Source organism: Echiichthys vipera (assembly GCF_963691815.1).
Source record: "Echiichthys vipera genome assembly, chromosome: X".
In the NCBI taxonomy this organism is placed as follows: Eukaryota; Metazoa; Chordata; class Actinopteri; order Perciformes; family Trachinidae; genus Echiichthys; species Echiichthys vipera.
Window position 1 is genome coordinate 26784143 of NC_139825.1, and position 22764 is coordinate 26806906.

General features: G+C 43.3%; 1 protein-coding gene across 1 annotated transcript in view; it reads left to right on the forward strand.

Moving 5' to 3' along the window:
- Window positions 1–3056: 3056 nt before the first annotated feature.
- celsr2 (cadherin, EGF LAG seven-pass G-type receptor 2) overlaps window positions 3057–22764 on the forward strand; it is a gene marked incomplete at both ends in the record, with an annotated part of 62895 nt that continues 43187 nt past the window's right edge. Inside the window, one exon of the mRNA XM_083939866.1 lies at window positions 3057–6606. Coding sequence (XP_083795992.1) covers window positions 3057–6606 — 3550 coding nt within the window. The remainder of the gene's footprint in view (window positions 6607–22764) is intronic.

Below are 22764 nucleotides of genomic sequence, written 5' to 3' on the forward strand. Positions count from 1 at the left end.
TCCAATTTATTTTCCCCAACAATGTGTTGATTTATACACCATCATCCTGCACATGACAAAAGCATCCAAATATGTTTTGATTTAATAATAATAAAGACATATAGTAAATGTCTGTCCAGCTCTAAAGTCTGTCCTGTTCCTATGTGAAGGTTTCAACTTTTCTGTCTTTTCATTTTCACATTGTTGATCGGGATTTTTGAGGCTATTTCATTGAATATTATATATTAGAGCATTTTCTGACCAAGTGAACAAACAAGTGCAGTTTGTAACCACTATTTTGTATTTTTGTTGGATCATGTTGCCGACAAAATCTGTGTTTAATAGTGCTTTTTGGCTGACTATCTGAACTTGATAGATATTACCAAAATGAAAGCCAAAATAACACACATTTGCTGTAAAGTTCTTATTAAAATTAAGTTACTTCAGAGGTATTGAGATGTTTTTTTCTTCTAAATCCTATTCTTTAAAAGCGCAGCCAAATAAAATGTCAGCATTTAGAAATGGCCATTTTCTTCTTATTCTTTACCATCTCCAAACTCTCATAATCAGACCATTTTCAAGATAAAGTTGTGTTAAATGATCTTATGGGGCCTTTATTACATCTGGATGATACTGAAAATCACTGCAATACTGGGCAGAAAGGGATGATGCTATTAAAACAAATCAAAGTAGGAAAAAATATATTCAAATAACATTTTATTTCCTAAATGCTTTTAAAAAATGACTTAGCATTGTATTCATGTAAAATACATTTTTATTTTTGTAAAGATTATTTTTTGGCAGTTTTTCAAGCCTTTATTATATAGGACAGACAGGAAATGGGGTGAGAGAGAGAGAGAGACATGCAGCAAAGGGCCGCAGGTCGGAGTTGAACCCATGGCCGCCGCCTCGAGGCCCTTCAGCCTCTTTACAGGGGCGACCGCTCTAACCACTGTCACCAGCCGCCCCGTAAAAAAAAAACCTTTTAAATGTTGCAATTGGCCACATTTATCTGCCACTTCGACGCGCTTTTCATTTTAGTCATGTCACTATAACTTATTTAACACAGGTCTGTTCATTTTTTGGATCCCTGAGTGTTTTTCAGCTAAGTTTTGTTACTCTTTGAAAGATGCTGATACTAAGGTCAAAATGAACTTCAACTGAATTGAATGAAGTGCTCAGAAGAAAAAAAATGAACATCTGTCAATAACAATTGCCAAAAACCTGTTAATGAAGATTATCTGACTGCTACAGAACAGCAAAATGGACCTTTCCATTAGATTGTTAATAGTTTGTTTTTAACATTTAAAGAAGAGCCCCATTCATTCATTTATGCGACACAACACCAATGGCATTGTAGTGAGGCAATGAATAACTGTGCTGCAGGAAACTGGCCTCTCCTCCAACTGTGAGACTGCTGTTTGTCCACTGGGTGTCAGTGACGTTCAGAGCATCAGCTGAGCTCCAGTTTCAGACTGTTTCACAGTTTGTATCAGAGATTTCACTGCACTCAGTCACAAACGCAATCATAGTAATTTGAAACATCTCTCAACAACCCAAACTGAGTGAGAGGGTCCCTAAATGTGTCTTGGCTAAAATACCACTTGTGCTCCACCAGTGTATATTTATATTTCCTTACAGGGAAACAGAGCACATGAACTGAGAACAAATTAACTCAAATTGGTTTGATTTTTGAACAGTGTGCCTCCAGTAAAACTGTAAAGAAAAACCTCAATAGTCTCAGCGTGTTGGGCAGACGCTTCCAACAATTTGAAGCGTCTGCCAGTTAATGAGTAAACCCTTTGGTGGTGCTGAGCGGTGGATATAGGTGAACATATGTGCTTGTTTTGATTTAATAATAACAAAGACATATAATAAATGTCTGTCCAGCTCTAAAGTCTGTCTTGTTCCTATGTGAAGGTTTCAACTCTTCTGTCTTTTCAGTTTCACATTGTTGATCGTGATTTTTGAGGCTATTTTCATTTAATATTATATATTAGAGCATTTTCTTGACCAAGTGAACAAACAAGTGCAGTTTGTGACCACTATTTTGTATTTTTGTTTGATCATGTTGCCGACAAATCCGTGTTAAATAGTGCTTTTTGGCTGACTATCTGAACTTGATAGATATTACCAAAATGAAAGCCAAAATAACACACATTTGCTGTAAAGTTCTTATTAAAATTAAGTTACTTCAGAGGTATTGAGATGTTTTTTTTCTAAATCCTATTATTCTTTAAAAGCGCAGCCATATAAAAACTGTAAAAGAAAACCCTCAAAAGTCTCAGCGTGTTTGGTTAAAACACCAACAATTTGAAGAGTCTGCCAGTTAATGAGTAAACCCTTTGGTGGTGCTGAGCGCTGGATATAGGTGAACGTGTTTGTCACTGATGAAATAACAGAGGTTTGGGCTGGTTGTGCTTCAAGATCTCTGTCTTTGCCAGTTGGAGTGTTCTTAGTCTCTTAAACACTTAAATACAACCAAACTATTGTATGAGATAACACTGACTGTAAGCATTCATGGCAAAACAACGAAAAAGATAATTAAGTAGGATGTTGCCAGGTAAACTAATGACTAAGTCTCTCCTGTTGTTTTCTGAATGAATGAAGCTTTTAGGAAGTGGCAATTTATCTCCAGTGGCAGGTTTCTGTCAACTCTTCAACTCTCTCTCTCTCTCTCTCTCTCTCTCTCTCTCTCTCTCTCTCTCTCTCTCTCTCTCTCTCTCTCTCTCTCTCTCTCTCTCTCTCTCTCTCTCTCTCAGGTTTATTATAATGAGCAGCCTCAAGGCAGGGGGAGCTGGAGCCCTTCTCACCATTCAAGCGGAGTTGAGCGGACGGAGCGGTGCTGCTGCTAGTGCTGCTGCTGTTGTTGTTTCTTTTGCCGGCGTGTGTGAGTGTGTGTGAGCCGCTCCGACCAAGGTTACTGCGGGTTTACCTTCTTCAAATCATCCGGAGTTGACCGGAGAGAAGTGCGCCCATCGAGAGCATGGCTCCTGTGCAACAAAGGGAAAGTCTCAGGCGGAAAGTTTAAAGGAGCTGCAGAAATTCACACCCGGCAGAACGCAAACTGAGGAGCGATGCACTTCATTAAATGGGATTTGTTGTTGATTTTCTGGTGGTGTAAACTGATTTCGCTGGCGCATTGTTACACCATTCACATCAGTGAGGATGCGGGGCCAAGGACTGTGGTGGTGGCGGCCGGCGCGGAGCGGGGCGCACGGTGCGCTTTGGATCAGGTACTCGCTCCCAAATTCACGGAGCGGTTCCTGGAGACTGACGCGGCGGCGGGCATTGTGTTTGTTTCGGACTCGATAAAGTGTCCCTCGCTGCGCTCCAACCCCTTCACCGTGTACACTGTGACCGACTGCACGGACTCCGGCTACAGGCACCTCCTCACCAGCCAATACGACGTGCATGTTCACGGTAGGAACTGTTCAAACAAGCGTAAAAGAAAACATCAGTGGGACATGGAGGTGCTCAGTTTGTTTAGCAGCCACAGCCACCACCGCTCAGAGTGCCACCAAGCCGGCTCTGCTTTATTTGCAGTGGGTGGTCTGCTATCAGGAGCCCCGATCCGCTGCAAAGTCACAAACAGTCGGGACTTTTACTTCTCTGAGGGGAACTTGTTTGTGTCTGAGACGCTGTGCTGGAGGCAGGACACGCTCCTGGAGCTCGACCTGCTGTGTGATGTTCTCACAGGAAATGGACTGAGCGCTAAGGTCGACCCCATCTCCATCCACTGGCGCGTGGGGCAAGGTCCCTTTAGGCAGGGCCACTTAGGAAAGTTGTTAGAAAAGGCAGCTCAGTCTGATGCAGGGATTGTGAGCAGGAGGAGGAGAAGAAGCATCAACAGCAGCCCCCAATTTCAACCTCCAATGTACCAAGTGTCTGTGGCAGAGAATAGGCCAGCTGGAGCTCCTGTTGTTGTTCTGAAAGCAGTGGATGTGGATGAGGGGGAGGCAGGTAGGCTGGAGTATTTCATAGAAGCTCTCTTTGATAGCCGCTCCAACAATCTCTTCGCTGTGGACCCGGCCAACGGTGCCGTCTCCACAGTAGAGGTGCTGGACCGGGAGACAAAAGACACCCATGTGTTCCGTGTGACCGCGGTGGACCATGGCACGCCCCGACGCACAGCCATGGCCACCCTCACTATCACAGTCACTGACAGTAATGATCATGACCCTGTGTTTGAGCAGCAGGACTATAAGGAAAGCATCAGGGAGAATCTAGAAATAGGCTACGAGGTGTTGACTGTGAGGGCCACAGATGGGGACGCACCTGTGAACGGTAACATCCTTTACCGCGTCATCAACAGTAATGGGTCCAATGATGTGTTTGAGATTGATTCGAGGTCTGGTGTAATCCGCACCAAAGGCCTGGTAGACAGAGAGGAGGTGGAAGCTTATATGCTGTTAGTTGAGGCAAATGACCAAGGTCGTGACCCTGGGCCCCGCAGCGCCACAGCTACAGTTCACATTGTGGTTGAGGATGACAACGATAACGCTCCCCAGTTCAGTGAGAAACGCTACGTGGTCCAGGTGCCAGAGGACATGACCCCTAACACAGAGATCCTGCAGGTCACTGCCACAGATCAGGACAGAGGGAGCAACGCTGTCGTTCACTTCAGCATCATGAGCGGGAACACAAGGGGACAGTTTTATATTGACGCTCAGACAGGCAACATGGACCTGGTGAGTCACTTGGATTACGAGGTGAACAAAGAATACACTCTAAGAATAAGAGCGCAGGATGGAGGACGCCCTCCACTCTCCAACATCAGCGGCCTGGTCACAGTGCAGGTGCTGGATGTTAATGACAATGCCCCCATTTTTGTCAGCACCCCATTCCAGGCCACTGTGCTGGAGAACGTGCCACTGGGCTACTCCATCATCCACATCCAAGCTGTTGACGCAGACTCTGGCGACAACTCCAGACTGGAGTATCGCCTCACTGAAACCACGCCAAACTTCCCCTTCAGCATCAACAACAGCACGGGTTGGATTGTAGTGGCAGCCGAGCTGGACAGGGAGAGTGTAGATTTTTACAACTTTGGAGTGGAGGCCCGAGATCATGGCTACCCGGTCATGTCCTCCTCAGCCAGCATCAGCATGACTATTCTAGACGTCAACGACAACAACCCAGAGTTCACTCAGAAGGCGTATTACATGCGACTGAATGAGGACGCAGCCGTGGGGACCAGCGTGGTGACAGTATCAGCTGTGGACCAGGACATCAATAGTGTGGTGACCTATCAGATATCCAGCGGAAACACCCGCAACAGATTCTCCATCACGAGTCAGAGCGGAGGGGGACTCATTACTCTGGCGCTGCCTTTAGACTACAAACTAGAACGGCAGTACGTCCTCACCGTCACTGCAAGTGATGGGACACGTCTTGACGCCACAAAAGTGTTTGTGAACGTCACTGATGCCAATACACATCGGCCCGTGTTTCAGAGCTCACATTACACCGTCAACATCAATGAGGACAGGCCCGTCAGCACCACTGTTGTGGTCATAAGCGCCACAGATGAAGATACAGGTGAGAACGCACGCATCACCTACTTCATGGACGACAGCATCCCTCAGTTTGACATTGACCCTGACTCGGGAGCCGTCACCACGCAGATGGAGCTGGACTATGAGGACCAGGTTTCCTATACACTAGCCATCACTGCTCGGGATAACGGCATCCCGCAGAAGTCTGATACCACCTATCTAGAGATACTGGTGAACGACGTCAACGACAACTCCCCCCGTTTCCTCAGAGACCACTATGTGGGCTCTGTCATGGAGGATGTGCCGGTGTTCACCAGCGTGGTCCAGATTTCTGCCACCGATAGAGACTCTGGGCTCAATGGCCGTGTCTTCTACACTTTCCAGGGCGGGGAGGATGGTGATGGAGATTTCATAATTGAATCCACCTCAGGCATCGTTCGCACATTGCGCAGATTAGACAGAGAAAACGTGCCTGTTTACAGCCTGCAGGCTTTCGCTGTAGATAAAGGCATTCCTGCTCTGAAAACACCAGTAAACATCCAGGTAACAATCCTGGATGTGAACGACAACCCTCCTGTGTTTGAGAAAGATGAGTTTGACATCATGGTGGAGGAGAACAGCCCCATAGGCGTTGTGGTTGCACATATATTAGCCTCAGATCCAGATGAAGGCAGTAATGCACAGATTATGTACCAGATAGTGGAGGGAAACATCCCAGAGATGTTCCAGCTGGACATCTTCTCTGGAGAACTCACTGCGTTGATAGACCTGGACTATGAGGCAAGATCTGAGTACGTTATTGTGGTCCAGGCCACCTCTGCCCCTCTGGTCAGCCGCGCCACGGTCCACATCAAACTTGTCGACAAGAACGACAACGTCCCCGTGCTCAAAAACTTCCAGATCATCTTCAACAACTACGTGACGGACAAATCGAGCAGCTTCCCCACTGGAGTGATCGGACGCATCCCCGCCAACGACCCCGACATCTCAGATCAGCTTCACTACAGCTTCGAGGTGGGAAACGAGCTGCACTTGGTCCTCCTGAACCAAAGCACGGGAGAGATCCAGCTGAGCCAGGCCCTCGATAACAACCGGCCCCTGGAGGCCTCCATGAGGATCTCAGTGTCAGGTGAGACTGTTAGATAAGTCTTTGTAATTGCAGACTCCACCCAGTGAGAGGAGAAGGTGTGTTCCCACTCTATTCCCTTTAGCATGTCCTGTCTCTTCTTTTACATTTCCGCTTCACTTCACAGGATAATGGAAGTGATGATGACTTAAGTATGTCTCTTTCTTGGCTTCAGCGTTCAGAGTGATTTTCCTGTAATAGAAATATTCAAAAAGGAGGATTAATTTTCACTGCAGGATATTTCACTCCAAACCCCCGCCCCCCAAAAAGTCTCTCTGAGTAGTCAATAGATGTATTTAAGCGTTTAAACACTGTGAGGTGAATTATGTCATCTGGTTAACGTGTGTGTTTGTGTGTGTGTGTGTGTGTGTGTGTGTGTGTGTGTTTGTGTGTGTGTGTGTGTGTGTGTGTGTGTGTGTGTGTGTGTGTGTGTGGTGGTGGTGGTGGTGGTGGTGGGGGGGGGGGGGGGGGCTCTCATTTACACAAGCCTGATTTAGCTCCGTCTATTGTGGAGATTAAATAGCTGTTTGTCTGAGCGCGTCTGTGGGATCCACACTCCAGTGGGCAGACTGATCATGCCCCATAATTGCCCAACATACAATGAAAGACCTAATTCAATTATGGTGTATTTATATGGCTTGTTTAGAGTCAGAATTAAGAGCTGATGTTCTTTAAGTGCTGTATTGTGTGTTTTTTCTTGTTCTAATCTGACAGATCGTCTGAAATTTCATAGCTGTCAGCGTTCACAGCGAATAGTGTTTCGGGTTCCTGGTATGATTGAGTATTTAAACATAACAAGAGTTGGCTGAGATGTAAGTCACTGTTTGACTGTGAAGTGTGAGAACTTTAAGCCTGTTTTTGCTCTCTTCTGGTGTTATCTCTCCTAACCTGCCTGCACCTTTTAATTTTGCATGCCAGCACAAATTACAGGAGTTTTATTTGCTCTAAAAATGTGACTGAACTTGATTTGCACCCACTGAGAGTAGAGGGGGTTGTTAGTTTCCCCTCTGCTGGAGCTTATTTGACACAGTGTGATCCTCTGTAAATCTGCCTTCTCTTTGACCTTGGCACAACCTGAGAGAGACAAACAGAACCGGGGAACATTTTTAGGAGATTGGTTTGAGATGAAATCAGATTCCTAACAGGAACAGTGAGGATTACGGCTGGTTGGGAGCTTGGGATTTCTCTGATTTGAATGAAAGGGACAAGAGTTTTTACATTGGTGGATGAGTCGACACTGAATAGCGGATACTGTATGTTTTAGTGGGTAGTTGTTAAAATGAATTAGAGCTGAGCCTTGCCCCTCTGGAGAACAATAGTGGGCTGTCGATTCAGGGGAAGGCGCTGCGGCTCATACCAGGCCGTGGTTGGGGGCAACAGCTGTGACTCCACCGTGGACCAATTAGAGGCTGTGTCTCCCCAGCGCGTCCCACACCTGCTGGGGTTTATGTGTCAGCACCCCTGCAGGAGACGGAGGGAGGCAGGAGGACAGAAGGGGGAAGGGGCTGAGGGTTAAGTTGTGGTTGTGTAAACTGGGAACATGTTAATAAATACAGTCGTACTGTAACAGAATGGGAAAGCCTTTAGACGGGAAGTTGGAGGAAGAGATGGGGTAGGATGATGAGCTCCTCCAATAGATGCTGCTGACCCCAATTTTCAAAGGCTTCTCCCTCCAGGGACCTCCCAAGTCTTCCCATTATCTTTCTCTTTATGCTGCTGTTTAAGAGGCCCCTTATGATGGAAGATTTTTGATGGGCTCTTTTGTATGTTGCTGGACGGTGATTAACATTGTTTTTCTAAAATGGATGCAGCAGTTCAAATGTAGCCACACTTTGCTTCAAGTTTAAAGTGCATCCTTTCATGCAGTTGCTTTCGGAAGGTAACCTATAAATAATCCACAGATTATGACGATCTTTTTAAAGTCGAATTCAGGGATATAATCCATTGCATTGCCCCATTTCCTTTACGTACAGTAAGTACTTTTCAAATAAAAATTGACCTCACTTTGATTAGAAAATAAAATAAAATTATGATGTGTTTGGATTATCACCCAAAAATCGTACGAGTAAAGTATACTATATTGGGGGTATTTAAATGACATATGTCACTTTAATCACTTTACATCTATACAAATGTGTAATCTGTTAATCCCTACATCCATTGAACCTCAGTGACCCGAAGGCATTTTAAAGACCTGGGTCACCTAAAGAGAGTGTAAAAAAAAAACATACATGTTTTTAATGCTTATTAATGCTTATATTTCTATTTTCTTATCAAAGGAAATAAAGAATAAATATTGATAGTCTGATATTGATATGCGTGTCTATACTAACTGGAAGGTTTCCCTGGAGGCGGGACCATAATGTATATGTTTTATGTAATATAATGTAATATCATTGTCAATATCAATATCAATATCATATAATTTGAGATTGTTTTATTTTATAATTCTCTGTAATGCGCTTCAGTGTGTACTTCATGCTGAACTCTCCAGGAGTTCATTTGCAGGGAACAAGAGCAACCTCTTTAGCGTTTTAAGCAATTATGTATAAAGACTAAGAAAAGATCAATCACACACTGACATCAAAAACACCATAAAGATAATGGCGTACCGTCGAGCTACCTGAGATGCAAATAAAACTAAGTTAAGTGGTGTAGATGAACCATATTTAAAGAAGCACAGTCTGAGGAAAAAAATGACGCAGATGTTTATGATCAGTTGAATTTAACACATTTCTTTTGACCTTGCAAAGACAAAGTAACTCATGGGAAATGACAAAAGCGTGTTAAAATATTTGATAATCACTTTTCATATAGTTTTCAAAAGGAATGAATCCTGTTTTAACACCAAACAAGTTCATCTTCAAACAGAGAATATTGGCATCAGATTGGCACTCTAACCATTTATAAAACCATAAGCAGGCACTCAAAAGCATATCTGACAATCACATAACCCGGAGAGCCCGCTGCCTTAATGTGTATTGGCTGTGTGCGCTGGCGCAAGTGAGTGATTACAACCATTAAAATATGTTAAGGAGTCAGATTTACAGCAGCGTTGTGTGGGCATCCGGCCTGCCTCTGTACTAAATACGAGGAAGGAGAAGGGTAAACTCATATTAGGATTATGTGTGAATTCCTTTATAAAATGTGAAACAGATTTTAGGGATCTGTTTAATTGTAGCTGACATTTCTGCCATGTTGAGAACAAAACTGACATATTGTGTTCCCACTGCAGAATTGAGAGGCAGGTTGTCGTCTGAGGGATTAGAATTTGCTGCATCTGTATCCTGGGATCTGTCAGACCAGTGTTGACATACTCTGGGGCTGATCTACTGTTCCCAGGCAAGCGTGAGCATGCATAAATAGGTGTTTGCATTTGATGGCAGCAATTTTTTCCGCTGCTTTTCTTTCATCCTTAAAGCCCTGTTAATTTCCAATAGAAACTATAGCTAATCCTTAATCATCCCTCATTTTGGAGCATGTGATTATGCGTTTTAGTTTGAATATGAGGCCAATTTGTTGGGTCCTTTCTAGTTCTGTCACCATTATGTTGATGTTTGTTGTATGTTTTTGCACTATAAAGGGACTCTTTAGTGATACATTTCACTTTGAAGCTCCTGTGTGTAAAATATACAATGTTTATGTTATTACAATTATGCCATGAGGACACTGTGTCCTTGTTTTAATTCAATTCACAATCCAAGCCAATACCATGCCCTGCATGCTTACTTTGCAAACAGCCAATGCAGAGATTTAACAGACAAACACGCCTTGACAACTAATGATGGCAGTTTGATTCAGCTCACATCACACTGCAGGTTGTACAGGCGCTGAAATTACATGGTGGACAGCAGATATTTTCTGACTCTGGTCACTTTGGGGAGGGGAGAGACCCTTTAAAGTTACAAGTGTTGGTCTAAAGTGGCATTGGATGCTCCAAGGTTAAACTACTTTGTTGTCAAACTTGTCTGAGACAAATGTATTGGCATTCAGCCCAACTAACTGGAGCAAACAATGAATACGATTATATCGTCCAAGTTTTTCGCCCCTCAAAGATTAATTAAAGCTTTAATATTTAAATATTTAGATGCTCAGATACATGATAGATGCCAATATTCTGTGTAGTTGAATGGGTTTTATGTTGTCTTAGACCCCCTTTGCCCCCTGCCCTTCGCCATCCTTGCATAGTATTGTGCTACAAGACTGGAATTTTAATGGAGGAAGCTCTGCTCCATCACATATCGTATAAATAAGAGCCAAGACATTCACAGCCAGCGTAATTTCATTAGAATCTATTAAACCTTTAAGCTGCCTGTGGTGGGACTTTCTCAGGGTCTTGTCTTCTGTAACACTAGCCCATCAAGCTGCACAAATCTGGTGTGTGTGTGTGTGTGTGTGTGTGTGAGTGAGTGAGTGAGTGTGTGTGTGTGTGTGTGTGTGTGTGTGTGTGTGTGTGTGTGTGTGTGTGTGTGTGTGTGTGTGTGTGTGTGTGTGTGTGTGTGTGTGTGTGTGTGTGTGTGAGTTTGTGTGTGTGTGTGTGTGTGTGTGTGTGTGTGTGTGTGTGTGTGTGTGTGTGTGTGTGTGTGTGTGTGTGTGTGTGTGTGTGTGTGTGAGAGAGTTTGTGTGTGTGAGAGAGTTTGTGTGTGGGGCCTTGAACAGCTGGACCTCTCTGATTGCTTTCCTCCTCGCCATCATATAATTATTTCCCTCAAGCGAAGCGCACCTTGGATTTCTGCGTTCTCAATGGTTGATGAATTTCTGTTTGATTCACAGGACTCCAAGTCACAGCTCCCGAATGCTCGCCTGTGTTCAGTGTGACTGGAGTCATCAGTAATCGCGCTCCTTTCATTCTCCGTGCCTCCCTGGATGGCGTTAGTCACACTTGCAGGCTCGCTTGGAATGTTTGTAGCACTGTTTCTCTTCTTTCTAACATCACCTATCACCTTGATCCTGTTTCTCTTTCCCTCTTTTTGTTTGCCTGTCACCATTTCCCATTTTTCTCCTATCTGCCCGGGTCTATAGCTCTCACCCCTGCAACCTCCGCTGTTCCCTCCCATCATTTCAAGCTCCTCCACCCTCCCTCTTTACCCCCACCCCCCACCCCCGCCCCGTCTCTGTCTCTCCCTCCTTTGACTGTTGTGTCCCCCCCCCCCTCCCCTGTGAAAGGAAGAATGCCTAAGAGAAATGCTTTGTTAAGCACCCAGTTGTCATGGTGAACCTAGCAATGCCTGAGAAATTCCTTGTGGGTGGGGACGAGGGGTAAGGTCCCTTTTGTGGAGTGAAGATGGGGGGGAGGGGAGGCACATAAAGTTCTAAAGAGCAACTGTCCCCCTCTCCGTCTTTCCAGTGAAGCATGTTAGGCTTTCTATGGACCTGTAATGCTCCGGGACACACTGACCTGTCCTGCCGGCTGCTTTCACTCTGCAAGCATTTTTTTTTACAGGACACGCAGCATGTCAGCCGACACCTGACCGCAGATAGAAACTTTTTCCATGTGAAGGATAAAGTCTAGTCTTGCATGTGACAGATGTCAGAGGCCCTCTGTTTTTGAAGGGACCTGAGAGTTTAAAGCTGGCGGTGATATGATAGTGTCATATTTAAGCTCTTTGATTTGTGACACAGATGCGCTCAGAGGGTATCCGATTTCTCTCTGCCGGCTTGTTTCTCAGCAGCAGAACATCCTCCTGCGGGCCTCGCTCCTCTACGCTTGGTTGCATTGAAGGTCCAGAGGAGCTGAGGTGGGGTGAGGGTGCGGGTGCGGGTCCGGGTCAGGATGGGGGGGGGGGGGGGGGGGGGGTGACATCATCTATGTGTAAGGAGGGGAAATCGTGTTTGGGATTAGGGCTGGTGCATCGTTGGGGTGAGACCTTGTGGTGCTTTCATATATCTCAGCGTTGTCCTGCATTGTCCTCGCTATCCCAGCAGACAATGGGAGTGGGCTCTGTCTGGGCCCCCCCTTCTGTCTTTGTGTCCACTCGTTTGCCCCGGTGCTTCCATCTTAACAACAGTTTCATCGGACCTGCTATTCATCCGTGAAATATCCGATTTACTGTACTGTCTGATGCAGGCACTGACTGAGCACATATGATGAAGCTCTAGTACAGTGGTTTCCAAACTAACTAGTTAGCAAAACATGATGTATGAATGGTGGAAAAGCTAAAAGCTAAAACAAAGTACTGGGTAAAACAGTTCAAACTAATGGATAATTGAATTATTATAAAAATGATAATTTCCCCCGATGAGGGATTAATAAAATACTAGAAAAAATGGCTAAAATAGTTAAAAGTACAAATATGGTTGAAGCCTCCATCTCGGCTGCAAACTTGAACAGATCGACCTAAACGACCTAAACATTGACATTAAAATTGTATGAAAAAAATATCCAGTATATATATATATATATATATATATATATATATAGTCTTTAATTAACCTGCAAATCAAAAAATCTCATGTTTTATTTGCTCTGGCTGATACGCCTGGTTCCACTCCCATTCAGACAGATTCTGGCCGACCAGACCCGGGTCGGCCCGATAACAACAGTTAACCTCATATGGAGCGGGTTTTGGACGATGACTGACTTGTGTAGCCTCCACACTTTATACAAAATTTGTGATGACGTGATGTTTGGCTCACGTGCACCTTCCTGCAGGGGGACACTACTGCGAGCATAAACCTATCTTAGTAGCTGATGTGGAACTTTCTGTTGAAGTACTATTTTAAAATTCAGGTGGTAACACTCGTTCAGACGCCATCACAGCTCATCTCTGCACGCTGCAGTCTTTTTTATTGTACATTCTTTTTAGATTTGTCTGTTGCTCAGATAACTCTCTTTGGAAATCAAAAATGAACCAAGTGGTTCCAGACTAATTTGCGATGTCGGGCTAATGTTACATGTACATACTTGAGTTCATCTCACAAGGCTACTAGTACTTGCCTCTCCCACTGTGAAGGTGACAGATGATGTGTCTTCAACAGGCCGTCACTTTTACGCTACGTTACGCTCATTTAGTATCGAAGCAGACAGAGAATTCACAGTGACCTGGTTTCATATGCAAACTGTCAACATTAGACTGTTATACAGGAGGGCAGGAGGTGTGACTGGTGGAGGTGGTGAACCATAACGTGCTGGAGTTTGCGATGTTTCGTCACCGTCTGATTAATATTAATACTGACAGGCAGGCGTCCGGCTAACAAAACAGATGGTTTCCTCTTGAGCTGCTCCAGCGGTAAGATTGTTTGGTGGCACTCAATGCGTGACAGTGGCGGGTCCTTTTTCAGTTTTTTTCACTTTCACCACAGTTTTTGATCCGAACAGACTTGCCAAAAATAATTTACGCTGTTGTGACAGTGTTCAGACATTAAACTGTCAGGATATGTGCAGACAATAGCCCTTTTTTTAGGACTGGAATCAAACCTGGAATATGACTTTGAGTTGTTGCCTACTCTGTTTTAAAGCTTCTTAATAAATTACAAAGTCCTCATTGTGTTGCTGGATGCTAAGTATCCAATATCTTTCAAATAACTATTGGTACGTTTGAATAACGGCCTCATGCGTGGTCACATCTCTGCATGCTAATGTCTCTTTACTGGTGCACTGACAGCAGTTTTCCTTTGATATGCAAATGTTCTGATCGGAGGACCTTCAGGTCCTTTTCTGTGGCTCTAAAAAGCTGCTTCACTATAGAGGAAGAATCTGAGGAATGTAGACTTCTTGTGGTTTTTTCGATACAGCAGAAAAGTGTCATCAGGGGATGCTGTGGCAGGGTCCGCAAATGAGTACGGATAGCCTCCCTCCGACACAGTCAGCTTTCCTCCTGGAAGGAGAAATCAGGAGAGGGATTGTGGGTTTTTCTCTGACTCCTCTGGATAGAAATCCTTGGGTTGACATTGAGCTACAGCAGCAGTTCTCATTATTGACTTCACAGGCACTGAATTAGTTGGGGTTGTGTTGTGGTTATCATTACAGCTGATCTTTGTACTTTTTTCTAACTACTTAAGCTTAATTGTAATGCAGAATAAGATAAAACAGCCAGTTACAGCACTGTTTTTTATCATTATTTCAAAAACAAGGTCAGAGGCATATGGATATTTATTTAACTTGTTTATTCCTTTGTTGTGAAACAAATGAACGTGCACCAACATACATACACATACTTGCACTCAAAGAAACATAATGATGAACATTGCTCAGATAACAGCAGATCTGCTGCGTAGGAGTTGGAGCATGCTGTCCCTCCTGTGACAGTGAGATTTGCAAGTAGATTTTCTGGTGTACATGAGCTGTTGGTGTTCAGATGTGTGTTTAATTTGGTGTTACCGCTTTTCCCCCCAGAACAATTACACCAACAACACAGTTCTCAGCCTGGTGGAGGTGAGGAGCTTTTCTCTAAAATCAACCTCAACTCCGCCTCGGTCTACTGTCATTGTACTCCGAAATTTCCCCCAAAGCGGATGTTGTTCAAGAATGTTTTTGGTGATTAAAGAAGCTTTACCGTCGTCTTAGCCCTCATGGCATGTTTTACCCACAAAGCTAGCAATTTCTCATCTGCCAGTTGCTTCTTAAACTGGGCAATATACTGTATGTTCAAATATAATCGGATAATAGTATATGGTATTTATTTTAAAGAAACCATGAAATTAAAATACATTTTACAGTTTAAATCGTGTTAATTGTTGATTTCTCTCTTGTAAATGCTTGATATATGTCTAGAAAGTAATTTGTAGGGATTTTATTCAGAACTCTTTAAAGGTACCATATTGTGCTAATTTCCAGCTTCATTCTTGTGTTTTAGGTTTCTAATGGAACATGTTTACATGCTTTAATGTTAAAAAACACATTATTTTTCTCATGCTGTCAGTCTGAATATACCTGTATTCAGTCTTCAGTTTTAGCGCCTGTCTCTTTAAACCCTATTAACACTTTCAACCTTTTCATATATAATATAGTTGTGACATTTTAAATGTACAGAAGTCCTGACGGCTCGTTTAAGGTCACAGTTTCTGAATACAGGCTGTGTGCATTTTTCTGTGGATTGAGTGCTTTGATACTTTCACAGCATTTATACAGCACCTAGACCTGCTTTATAATAATAAAAAACAGACTTTTTACACTATGGGAACTACTAACATTAAATGTTATTCTAGTTTGGATGGTGTTTTGTCAAAACTGTCATATATGGGAAGGGTTTTCCTATTTTAATCCACGAGAGAGCATATTGTGATGATTGAGTCTTGATGTCAGATGGTGATTTGTGCTGCTGCAGGTGGACGGAGGCCTGGTGGGAGTCGTTAGAGTATTTGATGCAGAGTGTGGTGGAGGTGTGTCAGCTTCGTCAGTTGCTTGTCTAGTGGGGGGTCAGGAAGGGGGGAGGTGAGGGGGGTTAGTAATAAGATGAAAAACCTGTCCCTCCCTTTGCAGTGCATAGCCTCCATCCCCCAAACCAGTCATCTATTCATGCAGCAGTTGAGTGCGTTTCACCTTTCAGCCCTAGTCAATTCAAGCAGGCGAGCTGCATTTTACTGCGTCCCTTTTGATCACCAGGACTTGAGATTCCAGCTTTTAAGTAAAATCGACACCAAACAGAGTGCACTTGATTTTTAATGAACGAGGCATCTGATAAGCTTGATCTATCTTTAAACACTGCCTGAGCGTTGAGCCGCAGAGCTCCAACATCATGATAAACTTCTGCTCCCTCGGTCTTTAACCCACATCAGCTCTCATTAGTGTCTGAGGTTTTTCTTTTTTCTTTACTGGGTGTTAATTGAACCTCAGCTGGCCGACTGGTATGAAAGTGAGGATTAAGTCTGTTGTCCTGCTGGGTGCTTTCTGTTCCTGTATGTCCACAATCAGGTGGAACAAAAACAAAACTGTCCATGGCCAAGAACTTGCAAAGATCCCAAAAGCAGCAGAGAAAAATACCCTTGAAAAAAATGGTTGCGAGTCAGTTTGTAATCATATTTTGGCATTTTCTTCAATGATTCTCCATGGAAAACGACTGTTTTTCACAAAAATGTACAAGCTTGAGTTACAGTGTGTGTTTGAACAGTGGTCTGTAGTTTCATACAAGTGTTTTGCCCTCCTCTGATTTCACTCTTCACCAGATTTACAGTTCAGTGGGCCCCATTCTGACGGGTCCAAGCACCTGTAAGGTTTACTCTCAAACTGCCCATAAAAACGTGACAACACAACGGAGTTCATGATCTCTGACTTTGAAAGGCAAAAGCTTCAGAAAGAACAAGTGAAATGTAATCCATTAGTCAATGTCTCTCACACACAAACATACATACATACATACATACACACGTACAGCAGCAGATCACCAGTAATTAATGAGTGTGATTCTCAGGCTGTTCCAAGGGCACACTATTTAATTGTAATTAAATTAAACCGTGACCTGTTGTCGGCCCCACAGGGACTTAACTCTCAGGTCTTGGCTCTGCTTTGTGTGTTTATTTGGTGTGTGGTTTGGATGTGTCGTGTCTCTGTGACCTTGTATGGACAGCAATATGCAAACATGACAATTTGACAGTAGTTTGACACTGCAGTAGCTCGTTAACAGTGTTTTTCACTGTGTAGAGGCAGCTGTTCCTTGTATTTCAGAATAAGGTAGTTTCAGCAACTATCTGCATTTAATTTCAACATCTGATGAGACATTTGCGCTCTCCCGCCATGCAAATAACAAAAAAACAAGCCGCATTTATGCACATTCATCATTATTATCTGTCATTGTGGTACTAATTGCAGCAGAATTTCCTCCCTGCACCAAATTAGTTTTCTTTTCTTTTCCACTTAAGCCCTTTTCTTTTTATTTCCTCCCTATTTGTGTATTTATATATCATACATATATGAGACTAGAGATTTTGAAAGGCACTGTGGCACATTTTGGCAAATTGGCCCCATTAAAAGTTTGCTGAATTAGGTATCAGCAGTTCCTGTTCGCAGTGTCACTGGATTACTTTGATACTAGGAAAACTTAAAAATGTGATGATTCTCTGGCGAGTTCTGCAGTTATGAGGAGCTACTTCTTATAAGCTGATTTATAGATATTTATTGCCCAGAAGACAGTTATCACATACATCTACAGACTGTGGAGGATTACATAGTTAACCATAAAGCCCACAGTCTTAAGCTGGTGGCAAGACTGACAGGTGCAAATTAAAAATACAGCACCCATTCAGTCAAATGACAGGGTTTGGGTTAAGGTTACATCTCCTTGCTTCATGTATAATGAATTATAAAGTAGATTATTGCTGTGTTTGGCCTTAATTAATTCACTACCTTTCCATTCTTGCAGGGTTCAAGTAACTGTCTGTGTGTGCAGCATGCCCTTGTTCGTGTCATTATTCGGTAATTACTTTCTAGCGTCTACTAGTTGGTCACTTGATAAATGTGTCTTCACTGTCACTGACACTTTTTAAGTGTAATTCTTAGTCGTTTGATTAACATGAGCCCAGATCTCACTGATCCGTCCTGAAATAAAACAACCAAACAGAAAGTAACACTCTGCATGCTCATTTGTGACTCATAAACATCATTAAAAGCTTCTAAGTTTGCAGAGCGGCTCGCTGGTTGGAGCTGTAAAGGCTGTGAACTGCAAAGACATCCACAGGCCTTTTCCCTCCAAAGCGATTTTTAATTTATGATCTCCCTATTGATCTTGGAAATGGGACCCTGGCTTTGCACGCTTTGATGTAGTGAGTACTCAGTGCGTGCTGCACATACTGTAGTGAACTGATGCTGAACAACTAAGACAGGCTCTGCTCAACCTCATTACCTTCTTACCCGGAGGTTCCCCTCATCATGACACACTTTTGCAGAGAAACCCACAGCGGCCTCTGAGGGCCTATCGGCTGCTCCGGTTCACAGGATTAACGTGGTTTTGTTGGATTGTGGCGTTCTCTACGTGGAGCCATTAGTCATGTGATGAATGGTTGCTTGAGAGAGCTGCTTGAGTGCGATTATTTATCTTCTCTCCACTGTCATGATGATAAATGGTATTTTCATAGTGTCTGTAATGTGTTTCCCCTCCCCACGATAACTAGAAGGTGTTTTCATTGGCCCGGTGTTTAACCTGCCCATTGGGAGAAACTTTGAGGTCTTGTGTTTGTGAGCAGCCGCCCTGCTGAAGTACCTCTGATCAAAACACACGCTATGATGGAGAATAGTAAGTTATAAATGGTATATATTCATCATAAGCCTGCTGCATTGCTTGTTTCTGTCACTATTGGTAATCTGGATGTCATGGATTAAATTGTCAGTTTTTTGTCTAAAGTCTTTCAGTCTTTGAATGCAGCTGGTTTTTAGTTGATGAGGACCACTTTAATGCCCCATTAGTTTTTCTCTCTGTGAGGCCGGCAGCAGAAACCTGCACAGCAGCTGTATTTCATCCTCTGCAGACTTATTTTTAGAGGAGGTGCGGGTTGAGACTTCAGTCCTCTGAAGGCGGCACTTTCCCTCGCTGTATCCTTTGGTCGCCGGGGCTCCTGTAGTGAGACAAAGTTTAAGTGTCTGTGTTTCCCTTCACATAGTTTTATGTGCATTCTGAAGTATTGCATTAGAAACATTTGCTGAAATTTGTGCAAAAGGTTTGTAAGCTCGCTTGAGGTGATTTTCGCCATTGTGGAAAAGAGTTGATGCACTAAATGAGAAACACCTTTGCCGATAAAGTTCTGACGCAGCAAGCATTTAACTCCTCTGTTGGTGTTTTCTCAGATATTCCCATAATGTGTCTCTGTCTCCAGACAACATGAAACCTGGACAATACAAGCTGACTTCACCAAGCTAATGAAGCTTTCACAATTGAACCAATTTCCTTAAGACTTGTGCCTATATTTCTCTCGTAGATGGGTTGGATAGCCAAGGCGACTTGTTTTGTTTCTGGTTCTTAACCTCTACTTCTTTTTCTCTGTTTACTGCCGGATTACAGCCATGCGTAGCCTATAGCTAAAATATGCTTTGTAAAACCTAGTTTATTCACTTTAATCAGTTAATGGGGCCGCACTTAATTCACATTTCTTTTCTTGCAACATTTCAAAAGCTTGCTTAATATTCACTATACAATTTAATAGAAAGACGACTATGGTGTCAGCTCTCTGTCTCTACTTTTCTCCTCTATACACAGACAAAAATACCTTAATATAATCTTAAAACAGATGGAGATGAGCATAAATAACTGAGAAACAGTCTCAGGCAAGGCTCTGAGGGAGAGGGTCAGGTTTTCTGCTGAGCTGCTGTGGGTGATGTCTCTGTCCTCATGAGTTTGGTCACACAGTCCCTCTGATCTTTATCCACCATGACTTTGTTGACATTTTCTGGGATTCAACCGGGAGATTTGATGGCAACTATGTTGTCTAATTAGGCCAGTCTCCCCGATTTGTTCTCTCTCTCTCTCTGTCTCTCTCAGCAGTTTATTATCCCAGCCACTAAGATCCCTAGAAGGCTTTAAACAGAAATCAATACGTCCTGGTTTGATTATATGTGTATCTATATCAAGCACTCCATCCTTAAGCCTCTCTGTTCATAAAACATTGTGTCAGTCAGTGGAGTATTTGTCGTTTGTAATTCTCTTGACGGTTGATACTGCGTTTCATTAATATTTCAGAGATAAAAAGCTGTACCCCCCGGGCCTCCTGGCCGATAATTTATGTTCTCTGTGTAGGCCTCAACCTACAGTCAAACATGGCCTCTGTGCATCTCTGAGAGGCTCTTCTCTGTAAATCATAATGACTCAGCTTGTTTACATGCCTCAGTTTGTTATCGGAGATGTCTTGTAGGATTTCGTGCCTCTGCATCTGCTTAAATGAATATATAATAAATACGCAATAACCTTCAGAGTATGCTGTTTATATATAGGAAGATTTGAGGTTAAAAAGGTGAAACCAATCGTACCGTCACCTTGATAACAGCTTTGTTTTTGCATGTGATGCCCATCATCTGACTGATTTTAAAAGGGCACAAGTCACCAAAATCAGTGAGTTTTGATGTTTTTGAATGACAACAGTGATCCCATCTTAAATACACACTTTGCTCTTTTAATTTTAATGTCATGAAGCCTGTTTTCATCAACTTCAGTGACGAGGACTGCTGCTTTAATGTACACTCACTTCTGTATTGACGTATAGATCACAACCACCCACCCACACACAAACACACACACACACACACACACACACACACACACACACACACACACACACACACACACACACACACACACACACACACACACACACACACACACACACACACACACACACACACACACACACACAATGCTGTACACAGTCTTGGCAGTCCTGTAGCCACAGTGTGTGTTTAATCTTTTCCCTGGCGCCACTTCCTAGCTGAGAGCATTCCTGGCACCCAGAGGCCCAGAGGGGGTCGAGCTCCGCGCTGAGAGTAGTGTCACACTTCAGAGCTGGCACCTCATCTCATCAGCAACTAAGCGCTCTTCCTCCTTTTTGGCCCAAAACGCTCCGCTTACCCTCCGTTCCTCAGCGGAGAATCCTTCCATGGAGAATGACCTCTTTGAAGGATGGTCTGGTTCCTTTCAGAGGAGATTCTCCTCGCGCTCAGTTTCCCAGCGCTGCGTCTACGTCTGGAGCTCTGCCCGAGCTCCAGACCAAGAATGTGAATTGGCAGAGGACATAATTAAGGCGATGTCTGTCCTTATACGTGGCCTAACCTTTAAGAGCCTCTGTTCACTGGGAGCTGTGTGTGTTTGCTGGCTACTGTTGCTGCAGTGTATCAGATATAATATGAGCTGAATGGATGAAGAGAAAACTGGAAGAGGCGGAGAGTAGATTGTTGTTGGTTTGTTTATTCAGGTTGGAAAGGATTTCAGTGTCTGCGGTTAAATGTTATTAAAGAAATAATTTAACACCTCTGCAGTCAATGTCGTATATACAGTATCTCCTATAAGGTTTGGTACTTGAAACAGGACAGGGTTTTTCACTATGGCTCTGACTAAAACCTGACCTAAAAATTTAACCATAAACACCTCAAGGTCATTAAGGTCACCGTTTGAATCTGCAGGAGCATCAACAAATATGAAACAAAAAATGACTAAGCCCAAAGATTCTGTTTTAATATTAAGATTAAAAGCCAAAACAATAAGTCGTGGACAGAAATGGTTTATATTTGATCGGTCGTTTTAAGCAAAAATAGCATTTAATCACCCAGCTTAATGTTATTAGAGGGTTGACTACAGAGCTTAAAACTAAATGACTAAATAAGCTAACAACACGTACAAAACACATATTCAATTAATTTTATACATTTTTGTAAATGACTTGAAGACGTCACCTGGGGCTCTGGGAAATTGTAATGAGCAAAAGGGGATTTTGTCAGATTGTTTAAATTGGATCATTTTTAGAAGCCTGGAGAGGTTCAAGTCCAACATTTCATTAATAAAACGAAGACGATTAGAGAAAAGTCAGTGAAATTGAAAATGACGTTGGGAAGCAGAACTGTCTTTATCCTGTTAACCACCTTGTGACACCGTGGAGGGTTTTTTGACCCCAGGTTTGGAACCACTGGTTTAAAGGATTAACACATCAGTGGATCATGAGAATAATCTGCAGATTAAGGTTTAATGAAAACAATCATCAGTTGCATCTTAAGTTGTAAATTTCTTCTCAGAGTAGAGAGGCTGTTCCGTTAAACTGCGCTGCCTTTGTTGTGGCTCTGTTATGTTCTGCCCTCCTACATGCAAATGTTTTCATGTGTACACAGGTGTGTGTGTGTGTGTGTGTGTGTTTGTGTGTGTGTGTGTGTGTGTGTGTGTGTGTGTGTGTGTGTGTGTGTGTGTGTGTGTGTGTGTGTGTGTGTGTGTGTGTGTGTGTGTGTGTGTGTGTTTGTGTGTGTGTTTACAGTAAAGTGTGAATCAGAGGAGCGACTCTGCTCGTCTCTATACTTTGATTTCTCCCCACTTCCTCTGCTAAGGCCCTGTATTATTACAGTGCTGGAAACACTTGACTGAAAGCAGAAGGATTAAAGCCGTGTCAAACATGCTTCTGTCTCTTTTCCTCCATGACCCCCCACCCCTCCACCCCTCCCTCTCTTCCTTTTCCTCCCCCCTCCCTTGGCACTCTGTGTTTAAACTCGCCCAGTGCCAAATCAGGGATCTGGTAACTTTGGGCGGTGCAGTTTGTTTGTGT